The sequence below is a fragment of the Cyprinodon tularosa genome, unplaced genomic scaffold, assembly GCF_016077235.1.
Source record: "Cyprinodon tularosa strain WSP-4 unplaced genomic scaffold, ASM1607723v1 ctg46, whole genome shotgun sequence".
Classification (NCBI taxonomy): Eukaryota; Metazoa; Chordata; class Actinopteri; order Cyprinodontiformes; family Cyprinodontidae; genus Cyprinodon; species Cyprinodon tularosa.
The window spans coordinates 601,050-616,973 of record NW_024039185.1 but is presented as its reverse complement, the minus strand read 5'-3'; the positions used below and the strand labels follow the sequence as shown (position 1 = coordinate 616,973).

At 40.2% G+C, this 15,924-nt stretch overlaps 2 protein-coding genes across 4 annotated transcripts; one reads left to right on the top strand and one right to left on the bottom strand.

Moving 5' to 3' along the window:
* Positions 1–485: 485 nt before the first annotated feature.
* Positions 486–13,010, bottom strand: znf646 (zinc finger protein 646). Of its 3 annotated transcripts, none has more exons than XM_038300993.1 (4): positions 12,040–13,008; positions 5,115–7,622; positions 2,853–3,893; positions 486–2,008 (listed from the first exon to the last, which is right to left on the bottom strand). In XM_038300993.1, exons 2-4 carry the CDS (start codon positions 7,451–7,453, stop codon positions 1,156–1,158), a joined length of 4,233 nt encoding a protein of 1,410 aa, XP_038156921.1. In that variant the 5' UTR covers positions 7,454–7,622; positions 12,040–13,008; the 3' UTR covers positions 486–1,155. The 3 variants fall into 3 exon arrangements, with proteins under 3 accessions (XP_038156921.1, XP_038156922.1, XP_038156923.1); XM_038300994.1 differs by having other exon boundaries at positions 12,866–13,008; XM_038300995.1 differs by having other exon boundaries at positions 1,714–1,908; positions 12,040–13,010.
* On the top strand, positions 12,542–15,551 carry znf668 (zinc finger protein 668). Its single transcript, XM_038301000.1, has 2 exons — positions 12,542–12,677; positions 13,227–15,551. The coding sequence occupies exon 2, from the start codon at positions 13,229–13,231 to the stop codon at positions 15,149–15,151; it is 1,923 nt and encodes a 640-aa protein (XP_038156928.1). The 5' UTR covers positions 12,542–12,677; positions 13,227–13,228; the 3' UTR covers positions 15,152–15,551.
* Positions 15,552–15,924: the final 373 nt, after the last annotated feature.

Here is a 15,924-nt window from a genome sequence, read left to right as displayed (position 1 = left end):
TCAGGTAAATCCAACTCACAGAACACATGACTATTTAGTTCTTACTATAAGTACAGATAGTAGTTCAGGACTTCTGTTTAACATACAAGCCCAGGAGGTATTTGAGTTAGGCTGGCTCTAAATGTAGTTTTTTTTAGAGGTTTTACTTTCCTTCTGATCCTAGAGGCACAAGAGTTAATTATACAGTTTTTAAAAGCTTAATGTTAGAGTCAGACATTCTGATGTCAGCATGGTGCAGCAGATTAAATAGAAAACATTCAAAGTGTTTTAGATGAGAAATCGACACATCATCACATCTCTACAGAGGTAAGACCTGCAAATTAAAATGAACTTACTTTTCGTTTGTTTGGCATCGACAGATAAGCTGATGCTGGAGGCTGAAGCTAATGTAATGCACAACTGTTATCCAATTTTAGAAAAGATACTGCAACAAATATATGGTTAAGGAATAAGACAAAGATTTGACTGTTCTGACCCATTGATCATAAAAAGGAATATTTTAAAACCGGCTGCTTAAATTTTAACTTATAAACTTTTGCTAATTACACTTTTGTCCTGTTTATTATGTAAAGGACTTTAGGGTAATGGGTTCAAGAAAGTTTCAGCTGAAGGGATCCCAGCCAGATGTGTTTGAGGCCATTCAGACGAATGCCAACTAGCAGCTTATTCACACCAATCACCATTTTCTACCACTATGTAAAAAAGAAGAGTTAAAAATGAATGAAAAACACTATAAACTATAGTTTATAGCAGATACCCTTGGACTGGAGATGCCTCACAGGTTCTGTTCTCAGCACGTGTTTCACACAGGAAGATAATTAGTGGTGCGTAGCTTCCTACTCTTATTTCCTGTGAAAATAATCTGGGAACATCTGAGGGTGGGACAGCTTTCATTGAAGCCACAAAAACAACCAAATGGTTTTTACGTCTTGGACCAACTCTGGCTAGCTGTCAGCTTTAGCCTCCAGGATTTATTAATCTGGATTTATAATGAATGAAAATAAGAAAGACTAGCTGCTTAAAATTTTACAACGGGAGCTTAATCCAAAAATATTGAACCACCCCTTTACAAAAATCTGGACCTTTGAAATAGATCAAGGGACACTGCTTTACGTTATTGTTAGTAGGATAAATATCTCCTCTATGTACACTCTTTCATAGGGGAGACCCTAAATCCAGGTCTTTGAATGCATCAGCCTCGCCGTGTGGGACATTCTGGTGCATCTTCTGATGGCTCCTCAGGTTGGATTTGCTAGAGAAGCTTTTGCTGCACAGCAGGCAGGTGAAGGGCTTCTCTTTAGTGTGTATTCTCTGGTGACAGAGGAGCTGGGTGGACACGCGGAACGCCTTTCCACATGTCAGGCACTGGTAGCGTTTGGGCTCTGTGTGAATACGTCGGTGGTTTTTCAGAGCCATCAGGTTGGTGAACTTCTTATGGCACACTGAGCAAAAGAACGAGCCCGTCTTGTGGCTGTTTTTGTGGTTGAGCAGGGAGCCCGGGTGGCGGTAGGTGCGACCGCAGTGCTCACATACATGGCTTTTATCCTTTGAGAGAGAGGATTCCCCAGTCTGCAGGTCAGTGTTGTCTAGATTATCCTCCAAACGGGGCAGAACTGTTTCAATGGACTGGTTTAATCCTGAGTCCGAGTAGATGTTGCTCTCAGCTGGATCCTCCATATCCTGTTGATGGGAGCCCTGAGCTGCATGGTGCAGGGTATGATGCTCCTGGTAGCTGGCTGTGTTGGGAAAGCTCTGCAGACACAGGCTGCAGACCATAGCCCGGTTCTTGAAATGCACCTTCATGTGGCTCTGCAGGTGTGCCGACACACAAAAGGTTTTTCCACATTCGGGGCAACATTGGCGCCTCACCTGGGAGTGTAACTGCAGACTGAGAGGGTCGGGGAATGTCTGCAGACACAAAGTAGATGGATAAAGATCTTCAGAGTGGGACTTCTTGTGATTGAGGAGGGATCCGGCGTGGCGGTAGGAGCGCCCGCACAGGTCACACCTGCATTAGAATCATGCATTAGAGTGAACATTCAAAAAGACATGACAACTCAGACAATTCAAGGTAAAAGAAACCATCTATACTCACTGAAGATGAATACAGAAGCTGACATTTATCAATATTAAATTAACCAGCGTGTCTGAAAGCTGGGGAGTGACGTCTGATCGCCATGTTTATTTCTGGGTTTTTTTACCCGTTTACCAGGGACACTAACATATATATCTTTGTTAGTATAAATTGACTCCATTTGATGTAACATGGAGGAAGAAAAGCCTTTTAAGCTAAACTAAATAATCATCTCAATGTTTAATTGCTAATGCTGCTTTGTTAAATTTGGCTGCTTTTCACTCGTCTGCTTAGACCTGCTTGGACCTTCCTTAAGGGAAAGAACCAGTCAGACAAAATAAGTTTCTAAACTCAGAGAGATCACTATTCTATGCAGGGATACAGAGACAACTTACCTAAAAACAGTGTCAAATCCAAACTTAAGAAAAAAAACTAAAATTTGTTCTCTTTTCTCAAACTGGTTCTGCAAAAAACCAAAATAGGATCCAGCTGGACCCAGGCACCCAGAGTATAATTCCTGGATGGAAACTGAGTTGAAAAGCAGCCAAAGTGTGAAGAAAGACATGAAGCACCCCTGAGAAAGTCCTGAAGAACTTTTTATGCAAAAGATCTGGTTCCTCCAAGGCATAGCTTAAAGAAATAAAGGAGTGCTTTAATACTTTTAGCACTGCTAACATGTTCACTGAAGACATCATGTTTTTGATCAAACCATCAGATATCAGGGCGGAGCCTCTAACTGACCATAGCTGTGCTGATTTTACAGTGAGACTTAACTCACATGAAGCTCTTGGGCTCCTGGACTCCAGATGGCCTGTTGACCCCCTGACCTCTGTGGCAGCGGTGTGTCCTCTGGCCAAAGCTGCCCTGGAAGCTCTTGCCACATGAAGCACAGCTGAAGTGACTCAGCGCCCGGCTGTGGACCCGCTGGTGGTTCTGGAGGACGCTGGCGAGGCGGAAGGCCTTCCCACATGGGAGACAAGCATACTTTTTCTTCTGAGTGTGGATTCTTGTGTGACTGCGTAAAGCCATCAGGTTGGTGAAGGGCTTGGAGCAAAAGGTGCAGCTGAAATGTCCCGTCTTGTGTGTGTTTTTGTGGTTCAGCAGCGAGCCTGCGTGACGGTATGTGCGATGGCATACGTTGCATCTGAAAGGACGCTCCTCTTCACCGGGAGAGGCGTTTTGTTCTGAATCCCTGTCATCTGATGACCCATCACAAGCATGAGCCATCAGCTGGCTAACAGAGAGGAAGGCCTTCTTACACGTCTTGCATGTAAAGTTTCTACATCTGCGGCCTGTTCTGCCTAAAGCCCCTTTCTTTCTAAACTCAGCGCAGACATGACTCAATAGCTGCTTCTTTACTCTAAACCCTTTTCCACACTTCTGGCATAAGTGCTTCTTAGATGCAAAGTGGCTCCGCAAGTGGTTCTTCATGGCTAACTGGTTGGAGTACGTGTTTGTGCAAATCGAACAGTAATATTCGCCTGTTTTATGGGAGTTTCTGTGATTGACCAAACTTCCAGCGTGGCGATACGTTCGACCACACTGGTCGCAAGAATAAGGTCGCTTGTCATTCTCATCTTTTCCTTTTTCTGCCTGCCCCTCTGTGTGCTGCATCTGATCTTCAGCTTTCTGATCCTGATCCGGGTCTGAAGCTGAAGGCGGCATTCTTTCATCTGCTCTGCTGCCATTACTTGGCATGAGTGCCTGGGTCTGACTGCTGAGGTCCTGGATCTCGCCTTGGTTCTCTTTATGCCTTCTCAGGTGGTTCAGGAGCTGCTTCTGGATTTTAAAGGCTTTCCCACACTCATGACAGGCATGCCTGTGGAAAGAAATATACCGTAGTTAGAGCTACCTTCTTAAAAAGATGGATTGTTATTCTCGAAATTTTGATTATGAATTACAGCAAATTACACTAAATCATGTTTTTTTTTTTACTTTTAATTGAAAAAAAAAAACGATTTTCTAAAACAGAAATGTTATTTTGTTGCATACATCTATGAGGAAGACCTCTGATTTCACAAAAGTCCTGCAGTCAGTATTTAGTCTGTAATGTCTGTGTCAACTCAGCGCACACTACATTTTTAGGATCAGATAATCTGTCTATGATAATTGAATAATTACTTTATGGATCTCACATTGGAAAACTTTACCTCTGCATTTAACCCATCCCCTTGGGGAGCAGTGGGCTATGATTGTGGGGCGCCCCGGGGAGAAGTGTGGGGTTAAGGGTCTTCCTCAGAGACCCAGAGGGGCAGCCTGTGGGAGTGGGGCTTCAACTTAGAACCTCAGGATTCCAAGCTTCCAACCGTCTAGGTACTTCTAGCCAGAAACCAGGATTCCTACCAAACTGTTTTAAATGTGACACCAAGTGACACATTGAGGGCGGCAGGTCTCTCCACCTCATTGTAAGCTGTGCAGATGGAGATCAAATAAATACTGTTTGGCAGCCTAAGTCATCTGTATTATGGAATTATTTATCAAACTGTTGTCATGTTATATTCTATATTTTTGAGTCTTTAGGATGATCGTTTGCTAAAAGCTCTGTGGGAATTAAAACTATCATTTACAAGTTTCTTGATTTAAATGATTAAAGCAGGTTAGTTTTTTGACTGATATTCTAATTTACTGATATGAACATGCATTTTATTGGGAGATCACATAACTGACCATCATAAAGTGGCAAATAACTTAAGTTGTAATTTAATTTATGGTAATTTATGCCGTTTAAATAGTTTTCAGAAATAAAATGAAAAAGACAAGCATGTGTTTACATTCAGCCCCTTTAATCCGACACCCCTAAATAAAATACAATCGCAGATGTCTGATTCGTTTGGACAAATCACACACCAGAGGGGACTTTTAAAGACATTGGATTCATTTGTCATCAGAGTAAAGGAGGCTGAATTCAAAGAAATGTTTCATTATTTAAAAACCAGGAAGCCGTTTCATGAACAACTGTTTGTTGGTCTCTAACTTAAAATCTGAGAGCAACATGCTACAGAGACTGGAAGTCCACTACGCAGCTAACAAAGCAACCAACCTCTTGACGTCAAAGTGGGACCTCTGATGGTTTTTAAGCGCCAGCAGGTTGTAGAAGCGTTTCTGACAGATGATACATCTGAATACTCCAGTTTTGTGGGACTTTTTATGGTTGAGCAGGGAGCCGGCGTGCCTGTATGAGCGCCCACACTGGTCACATTTAAACTGACGATCATCGCCGTCGCCGGACTCTCTGGTGAGATTTGCCTCTTCTTGCTGGGAACTGTCCTCCACTTTAATCTCCTCCTTACAGCTCGCAGACTCCTCTGTTTTAGCTGCTGTGCAGCCATGGCTGTTTAGATGATGGTAGCTATTGCAGGAGATGCCACAGCTGCTGCAGATGATGCATGCTTCCTCTTTACTTTCTAAAATGCTACTCTTCACAGTCAAATCCTCCAGAAAGTCTGCCTGACCCTTCATGTGTAGAAGGTGATGACTGATGAAATCCTGCCTGCTGAGTAAAGTTTCCCCACATGCACTACAGATTGTCATCTCTCCCAGCTCATCATCTTTCGTCTCTTCATTTGAGCTTTGAGGAGCATCACAGGAAAGCCTGTGCCCTTGCAGATGGCTCCTGAGATCCGTCATGGTGCTATAGCTGTTTCCACACACTGAGCACTGATACTGATCTCCATCATCATCTTCATCAACATAATCATCTTTTCTGTTTCCGTTCAGAAGAGCGGCGCTTATGTTTTCCTGTTCGAAGTGGCTGTGGCTGCCATCAAACTCCAAGTTTATCTCTGGATTTTCAGAAGTGCGTTGGTTTAAAGCATCTACATGATGAACAGCAGCAGATCTGAATGGGCAGCTGTGAGTCCTGATGTCTGCTACGTCTGCAAACGTCTCTCCACAATCTGCACACATGTGCCTTGGCATGGGGGGAGGTAGACATGCTATGTCCTGATCGGACTGCTCCTCGCAGATCGCTCCACTGTTGTCAGCCAGCTTCTCCTGATCTATACCAAAAACTGGCCTTTTTGGCTCATTTAGGGAGTAAAAGCAACCCTGCTGCCTATCCGGAGTCAGAGGTTCTGGGGAGAGCCAGTCCTGCTCTGCTTGGTGGTGGAAAGATGGCCGCTGATTTCTGTGAAGACGGAGATGACTTTTCAGAGCAGCCAGGTGAGGATAGTTCTTACAGCAAACAGAACATGTGTAAACCCCCACCTGATGGGATCTTTTGTGATTGATGAGACTCCCAGAATGCCTGTAACTTTTACCACAGGTGTGACACTTGAAGGGTCGCTCCTCGGAACCTGCAGCTGGGTTTTCTTCAGTTTTAGCTGTGCCGTTGGTGTTTTGTGATGGCACACCGCTTGATTCGATTACTGAGGGGCCCCCCCGGGGGCCAATGATAGGTGGTTCTTTATCATGACTGTTAGTTGTATTGTTTAGTGCTTGATTAAAGCCACTGGGATGTTCTGTAAGTGACAAAGGAGGTGCATTTTCTACAGGAGACTCAGGTGAAGCCATACTGGGTTTGTAAATTTCCATATGCTCTGGTAATGACTGAGAAGAGGTTTTGTGCATTTGGATGTGCTCCTGAAATTCCATATTATTGGGGAAAAGTGTATGACACAACTGGCAAAAATTTCCTGGGGCGTCCTGGCTGTGAGGAAGGAACTGGTCCAGTGTCTTGTTTGTCAAAGGTCCAGCTGTCAAAGTTCGATCCCTTTCTCCTTGTGCCTTGTGAGTCCTCTGATGGTTGTAGAGGGCGCCCATATTGGTGCACAGCTTAAAGCACACGGTGCATTCAAATATTCCCAGTTGGTGAGTCTTGTTATGATTGATCAGGCTTCTCTGGTGTATATATGACCTGTTGCATAGATTACAACAAAAGGGTCTGTTCACTGCATCGTTACAGCTTTCAGACTGAGAATTATAAACACCCTCTGGCATATTTTTTATAGAAATCCCAACAGCATCTGAGTGCTCATTAAGTTGAGGCTGCTGATCACTTTCACTTTCATTTGTGGACTTTTCCTCCCATGTATTCCTATATGAGTGATCCTCTGATCTTTGGGCAAGATGAACCCTCTCATGTTTGAGTAGCTGAGTTGCCAAACGGAAAGACTTTCCACAATCTGCACAGGAATGCTTTTTAAACGAACCGTGGCTTCGAAGGTGATTCTTCATGGCTGATACGTTCCAGTTTTCTTTGCCACATATGCTACACTGAAACAAACCCACTTCATGAGTCCTTCTGTGGTTGCTTAGGCTCCCAGCATGCCTGTAGCCACGCCCACATTCGTTACATTTAAATCTGGGCTCTTCTTCAGACTGGACATTTTGGGCACTTTGTCTGCAAGAAAGACTCCCTTTCCTGTCTTGCTCCGCCATTGCAAAGTAATTAATGAAACCGGTGCGCTACTATTGCACTACTTTTGTGTTGAGATGGATTAGTTATCCTCCCCATGATAAAGGAAGTTAATTCTTCACAGCAGGATCGAAGGAAGGTCCTGGGAGGCAACATATCACAGGATGTGGGAGCAGCAGACAGAAACGATGCCTGTAAGACAGTGTTAGCCAATTAGTAACCAACAGAAGCACTTTAATATGTCTAAAAGATAGAAAAACAGAAAGGCATTATTATATGCCTTAAATTTTTTATCTAATGGTAAAAAACACACATGTTAAGATGAAGATTTCATGTCACTGAGTTGCTTTAAATTAAAATCAAAAGTATTTTATAAATCCCAAGGGGAAATTAAATAATGAATGATTAGCATTTTTTCAATCACTTCTGGAGGAAGATTAACAAGCAGCAGTCGTCAAATTAAAATCCTGGAACATAAATCTTATTATAAAAGCATAAAACTATTTTTTCTTTTGCACAAACATGAATATTTATAAAACTAAGCTTTTCGAATGCAGATGCCGATACTGATTATTTTGACCTTAGTCTAACTGCTCCAACATCTGCTGCTGATTCTTTCCCCCCTTAATTTAAATGGTAAAAAAAAAGGACACCGTGATAACAAATGTTAGAGAATGTTAGTCTCAATTTAAAACAAAACAAAAATATATTAAATAATAAAAAACACATGGACAATGGATAGAACATAGAGGAAGCAGCAAAGCATGCTTTTCACATGATTTCAAAGCAGGGCTGCTGAATGTACTAATAAATAATTGCAGATACGCTAATGTTGGCCAGGATATCAGCCGGCCGATGTATCAGTCCATCTCTAATTTATACCCCTTCAAATATAACAATTTGTCCACATTAGAACACAAGAAACAGTGAGCTTTATGTGACAAAGCAATGGGTCTGAAAAGTGTGCTGCAAGTATTTCAGGGTGTCTCTACTGCCTGACCCCCATTACTGTCCATTGGACTTAACAAAATAACTCAAGCTCATTCCAGTTGGATGGAGGGGGTTTGCAGAAACTATCAGGTCTGAACAGAGATAATTGTTTTATATTTGAACTTTGACTAGGCCATTCCACCACATACATTTGCTTTTATGTAAAATCTGCCACTATATCTCGTTGTTTTGCTGGAAGATGAACTTGTTTCTGCCGCCTCCTGACAAGACCAGTTTATTTATATAGCACAATTCAGTAGCTATATAAATAAACTGTGCTTTCCATGAAAAAGTACATTGAGATGATATAATTGCAACACAAATAATTATAGATACTAGGGATGCACGATATTGGGATTTTGGCCGATATCCGATATGCCGATATTTTAAAACTCATGTAGCCGATAACCGATGTTAAAGCTGGACAAAAATAAGTAGTCATTGAAAATAGCAGTTTTGTTATCCATTTCTGACACTTTGAAAAATAATATACTCAAATATATTTTCATATGCTGATATCAAATTGATTTTTAAAAACACAGTATTGATCTATTTTACTTTCAAAATCTCGTGAAATTTAATCGTTCTGTTACAAACTCTCGTGATATTTTGCAAGTTCTTGTTAGATTTTGTTAGTAAAATAGATCAATACTGCGTCAGTATATCAACTTATAAAAATATGGCAAAATTTTGTGAATTTTCGGGGGATTTCGTAGCATAATATAACAATATTTCATTAGTTAAAGAGATTGATATGGTGTTTTTAAATGGCAATATATCAGCATATGAAGATTTGTGATATTTTAATGTATCAGTATTTTTTCCCTCGTCTTTAGAAGTTTTTAAGTCTGTAAAAAAGAAGTTTTTGAGGAAGAAGTAGTAGTATTTTTTTTTTAGACTTTAGAAACTCAGAAGCTGATCAAATATCGGGTTAAATATGGGTGGGCTGGCCGATGTCCAATATTCAGTTTTAAGGCCGATACAGGCCGATACCGATAGGGGGCCGATTATTCGTGCATCCCTAATAGATACTAAAAAAAAGAATACTGCAAATAAGTCGGTTATATAAAAAAAGTTAAAATGAGTGTACTTTTTTTTTCTTGATTGTAAAAAAAAAAAATTCTTCAAGGATTGTCCTGAATTTAGCTCTATCCAGACTCCCACACACCCTGATCAGTATGACTTTCTATCTACCATTCTTCCAGATTGGTATAGATGTACAGCCATGTCGTGCTAGGTTTGCAGTAGTTTCATACTCTTTTTTTTAACTTTAGATGATAGGTTGAGATGCTCAAATCTAAGGATATTTTATTACAACTTAAACCTGCTTTCAAATTTCTCCCTAACTTGTCTGCTGTGTCATTGAGCTCCATAATGCTGGTTAATTTCAAACAAATATCTTTGAGTAGAAACATAACAGCTGCAGTTAAACTATTATGATAACTTCTGAAGTCAACTGGATGCATTGGATTTTATTTACTGGTATCAGATCTTTTTAGATTTTTATTTGTAGAAAATCTTGTATCTTTTAAAACTAAAACTCAAATGAAATTGAATTCAATATTCAATTCAGAAATATTTTTTTTCATTCCAAAGGGATATATAATATCAGTATACCAACCAGGGGCGATTTTAAAATCAGAGGTTTAGGGGTGCTGAGCACCCAGAGACCTATCTGGCCAGCCATGACCCAATTAGCTGTTTTCTACATAAACATTTTCTACATTTTTAAAACTTGCTCAGTGCCCTTTACCAATTACGCATTCCATCATTCACTAATGGATCCTATCTGAGGCTTTTGCCAAATGCCCAACAAAGAACTCATAAAGCAGGATTTGTTTTAGAAGAATATTCCAACCATTTGAATGAGTTTTCATGAAAGGCTCTTTTTTGTTTGACAAACTGAGTGAGTGGGAAGAGCAGTTCTGTTAAGGAGGTGTAGTCTTATCTACTAAATCAAAAGGCACATTTTAAACTTTCGTTTTGGAAAAAGCTTGTAGTTAGAGTGGCCCAGGTTATACAGAGCCATGTCTACAGTTATGCTGCTATAGGTTTGGAATGCTGGAGGACATAGGGACCCCTTTTTCATTCTGTCCCTCTATTCTGCCATTCCACAGATGCTCTCTCTGCTTTTTCTCATAATAGCTTCTTCTGGTCTGTTCCTGTTTGGCTGTTTTTGTTTGCTTTTTTGTTTAAAAAAATCCCATATAGTATACAACAACTAAGATTTTAGGGATGTTTTAGAAGTCCCAAAAAATGGGATAAAAACGCCTATGACAGCAGCTTAAATATGGAAGTTAATGTTGAAGGTGTAACTTCAAAGAATGGAGAAAATTTCAAGCATCTTGTGCAAGAAACCACAACAATATCTATTTCCTGTCTTATTTCTCTACCAGTCAAACTTTTTTTTAATTCAGTCTTCCACCTTAAAACAACTTGAGACTGAAATTCCTACAGAAGCAGACACTTCAGCAGATGATTTTTTGAATACCAAAAAGATTATGTAATGTAATTTAAAGATTTCCCTAAAATATTCAAAAAGGATTCCAAGTGAACTGTCAGCTATTTTGTCAGGTTTACTATCCTCTTTAAAATATGTACTGTTTTTTTTTTTTTTTTAACAGTGTCCTGGGTGCCAATAAGAATAATTGTCTTGATACCAAAAAGAGCCCAACAGATTTTACTTTCACAAGTGGAGCAGTATGTCTATTGCCATACTGTTCCGCTTGATTTATGCATATAAATAGCTTTATTATAATTCATGCAAGGAGTATTACAGATTATATGGACACTGATATTTAAATAGAACAGGAAAGGAAAAACAGAAAAAAGGAGAATATGAAGAAAGAGGCGATAAAAAGGAGATAAAGATAAAAAAAACTTCAGTCTGCTGCATCACTGGCAAAGAGATGTAAAAAGAACAGCACAACCAACGGACAGGGCACAAGATATACAATGAAGTAACACCTTGATAGTATGGCTGAAGTATAAGTAGTATTATTTAATAATAATAAAATATGTACTTTGAAAGAGATAAAACACTATTAATTCTGTTTAAAACTGAATTAAACATATATTCATATATATTATTATATTAATAATAATTATATACGAATATATATATATATAATTTAATAAAATATAATATATCATTAATATTATAATTATATATTAGTAATAATAATACTAATATTTTTCTTTTAGTTCTTCCTAGGAAGCTTATACTGTTGCACTGTACAGTGGCATATTCAGTTCCATTTCGTTTTATTCTTTAAATAAATAATGTTAATAATAAAGTGATAAATGTAACTATATCTTGCCTTCCCCCACGCCACTGCAAATCTGTAATCATTGTGGTGTTTAATTAAAGATAGAAATTTATGCATCTGCAACAGTGTCAACAAACAGGGAAAGCTTTTTTTTTATTATTCTTTTTTTTACAATTACCAACAAAATATTATTACCTTTTTACCGAGAGTAAAATTTGGATATAGGTTAATTTAACTATAACTATATGATACACGTTAGCGACCAACAGCTAAACAAACATTGCACCAAAGAACTGACACAGAAAAAGAAAACATGCTTCGTAGCTTAGAAAATCTTTAAAATTTTATACCTGCAGACGTTTGTTTTAATGTACCCTATACCTCCATGATTCTTCACTCTTCGTGTTATTTTTCTTTTTTCTCTACTTGATATAAAGGACGCTTTTATCCAACTAACCGTTTTTCCTCCTATTCCGGTTTCTACGTCACTCTGGTTGCTAGGAAACAGGAGATGTGTAGCAACTAAATGCTTCCCCCTTAGCAGCAGGTAGCAAGTTTAGCTAATTGCTATATATGAAGTCGACACACTTGATAACTCCTAAATGTTTGCAAAGGAGTAAAATAAATAAAAATGTACGACAAAAACTGACCGGAAAAAGGGTTACATTTAATCACACACACCAAAAAAATATCTGAAAAGGTTTATTTGAGTATGAAAATACAGAACACTGGTTCAGAAAGATAAATAAAAATTTGGTGTTGCAAGAAATGCTACTATGTTAATATAGTAAAATATATATATAATTATTTGTGAGACATTTTATTTAATTTTTCTTAAATAATAAACATATTGATGGAGACTTGGGAGTACTCGTCCATTGCTTTCGTCATCAGGGTCCTAGAGCCGACCTGACATCACATCGAGTCTCGCAGAAAAAGCTGTCATCTTTGAGGACTCTGTCTGCCAACTGTTTATGAGTCGATTCCGGTAAGAACTGCTCGTTTCAAGCTTTAAGGCATCCCTCAAGTGAATGCGAATTATTTTAGCGGCGTCCGCGCCTTAGATCTGCGAGTATAATCTCGGTCTAATTTCCGAAACCAGCGGTCCTAAAGCCAGCCATTTTGAGTCGGTGAAAATGGATAGCAATATGTCAGTTAGCGCCAACAGATACATACATGTGTCGCGCACGTCACCACACCGCCAGGTTTACAAGTATTGTGTTAATCGTAATAGCTGTGGTGTGCAGTGACAGTCTTATCTGCACTGTTGTCTCTGTGGCGCCGACTTCCTCAGTCATCAAAGCGGTTAGCTTATTGTCCCTGAGGTCCTAATGCCAGCCATTTTGAGAATAAATAAAAGCAAAGCAATATATTTCTGCGATTTTTCTTCCAACTGGTCTATCTGACGTCATGTAATACCATCTGCAAAATAAGCAAATTAATTTCTGCAGTTCTCATCTGATTAACACGTGTCCCTTTATTTCCTGAAGTAATAATTTTGTACTTATTGCAATTATTTTTTTTGATATGTTTACAGAAATGAAAATGGCCTCATCTGAGCCTGGCAGCCCACCTCCTGTAGAGCATTTTACTCCCACTGATAAAGATGATGACATTGAAGAAGAAGAGGAGGCAGTGAGAGATCAGCCTGTTAAAAAACGTGGCAGAGGCAGACCTCCAAAAGCCAAAGCCATCTTCAAATGCCCCACATGCACAGAGACTTTTAAAAGCATTTCAGCTCTGCAGAGCCACAAGCTGGCAGCACATGCAAAGCAGCAGCATGCATGTTCTAAGTGCAGTAAGACGTTTTCAAGTAAAGCTCAGCTCTCCAAACATGAACGCACCCACTCATCCCAGCGCCCCTTTCAGTGTTCCGAATGTCATAAGGCTTACAAGACGTCCACAGAGCTACGCAACCACAGCCGCTCTCACACTGGGGAAAAACCTTTCGTATGCACAGAATGTGGTAAAGCCTTCATGCAAGCCATATGTCTGAGGATCCACATAACGCAGCACAGTGGAGAGCGTCCTTACTCATGTAGTGAGTGCTCAAAGAGCTACCCTACTCTGTCTAAGCTGAAGGTTCATGAGCGCTCCCACACAGGAGAAAAACCATATATCTGTGCTGAATGTGGTAAGAGCTTCGCTGATCCCTCTGTATTTAGGAAGCACAAAAGAAACCACCAGGGACACCGGCCATACGCCTGTGAGGAATGCGGGAAAACGTACACAGAACTGAAAGACCTAAAAAACCACGAGCGCTCCCACACCGGGGAAAAGCCTTTCCTGTGCTCGGACTGCGGCAAAGCTTTCTCCCGCTCCTCCTCCCTGGCGTGCCATCAGCGCATCCACTCTCAGAATAAACCCTATCAGTGCGAGCAGTGTGGGAAAGGTTTCACCCAGCTGTCCTCCTACCAGTCTCATCTCCGCACTCATTCAGGAGAGAAACCCTTTCTCTGTCCCCAGTGTGGCAAAATGTTCTCTGACCCGTCCAGCTTCCGGCGTCACCAGCGTGCCCACATGGGATTCAAACCTTATCCCTGCGACAAATGTTCCAAACGCTTCCGGCAGCCAGCTGACCTCGCTGTGCATGAGCGTGTTCACTCTGGGGAGCGGCCATATAAATGTCAGAGCTGCGACAAGGCCTTTGTGGCCTCCTGGGACCTCCGGCGCCACATGCTTGTCCACACAGGTCTCAGGCCATTCTCATGCACAGAGTGCGACAAGTCGTTCACCGAGCGCTCCAGCCTCAACAAACACAGACGTGTGCACTCTGGAGAAAGACCTTTCAAATGCGAGGAGTGTCTGAAGTCTTTTGTGGTGTCCTCCAGTCTGCGGAAACATGAGAAGATTCATCTTGTGGAACAATATGAACGGCAGCAGGAGGCTGATTCAGCCAACACATCCACCTCTGGTTTGACTCCCCTCACCACTCTCCCTCAGTACTCTTGTTCTCACTGTGAAACCACCTTTTGTTCATGGAAAGAACTTCAGACCCACGAAAATCTTCACTCCACCGACCCTAGCTCGACGCAAATCTGTGGAACCTGCGGCGACGAGTTTGCACAGCTGGAAGACCTGGAGGAACACATGAAGCAGCACATGCAGCTGAGGCCGCATATCTGCGACAGATGCGGAAAGGGATTCCTCAACAAATCAGGGTTGCGGAAACACCAGAAGACCCACTCCGAAAACAAACCCCACAGCTGCCCCCAGTGTGGCAAGGCCTTCCTGTTCGCCGCCTACCTTCGCAAGCACTTACGAACCCATATAGACAATGCTGCCCCTTCAGACCCAGCAGCAAGTGTTGATGACCTTAAAATTATTCACACAGAACCACTTCCCTCGTCCTCACCTGCCAGTGAGGTGTCTGCCTCAACTGTTGAAGCAGCTTCCCTATCTCTGACTGTACCTGTAACTTCTTTTCACAATCTCTCAGAATACTTGGTCAAAGATGATTGATTAAATTTTTTCATTAAAAAAATTAAAGCCTCTTGCACTTAAAATGTATTAGATTGCATGTATATGTAAAAAAAAAAAGTCTTAACTTATAGAGGTTGCTCATTCAGATATCTGGCTATGATTTCTGTAATAAATCTGTTCCATCATATACCTTTAATATATCCTACATCTTTAAACCATTTGAACTGATAACGAGTTTCTTCAATTAACCAAAAAAATTGTCTGCTCATATATTCCTTCAATATTTGACATTTTTTTAAATGTACTTTGTTAAAGCAGTTTCACTATTTTAATGTTTTACCATTATTATTGTTATTCAAGTAGTTGCAGTGGAGGAAGGTTCACTGTGAAGCAGTTTTATATCAATAAAGTATAAAAAAGATTTTTTTCCCAACTAAAACTTTTGTTCAGTTTATGTTGAAATTATTTTAATTTTGAAGTAATTTTACATTGGGTTCATTGTTCGTAACCAAGGTTAGGCAGATATTCACTTATATCCCTTGAAGGTTTGGATTTAAATATGTATATTTGAATCATGTATGTATATTTAAATATATATATGTACAAAGGGTATTATGTTTTTTTATGTAGCAATGATAAGTTTCTCAGTAATTAAAAGGCTTTATTTGCAGCAAGACAAATGTTTTCTTTAGTTATTTTGATGGTTACCGTTGTCCTAGTTTAAAGCTCCCTACTCAGGTTCATTTAAGTCGGGACTCTGGACTGCTTCAAAAATATTACAATCAGGAAAAAATCCAATACATATATTTAGG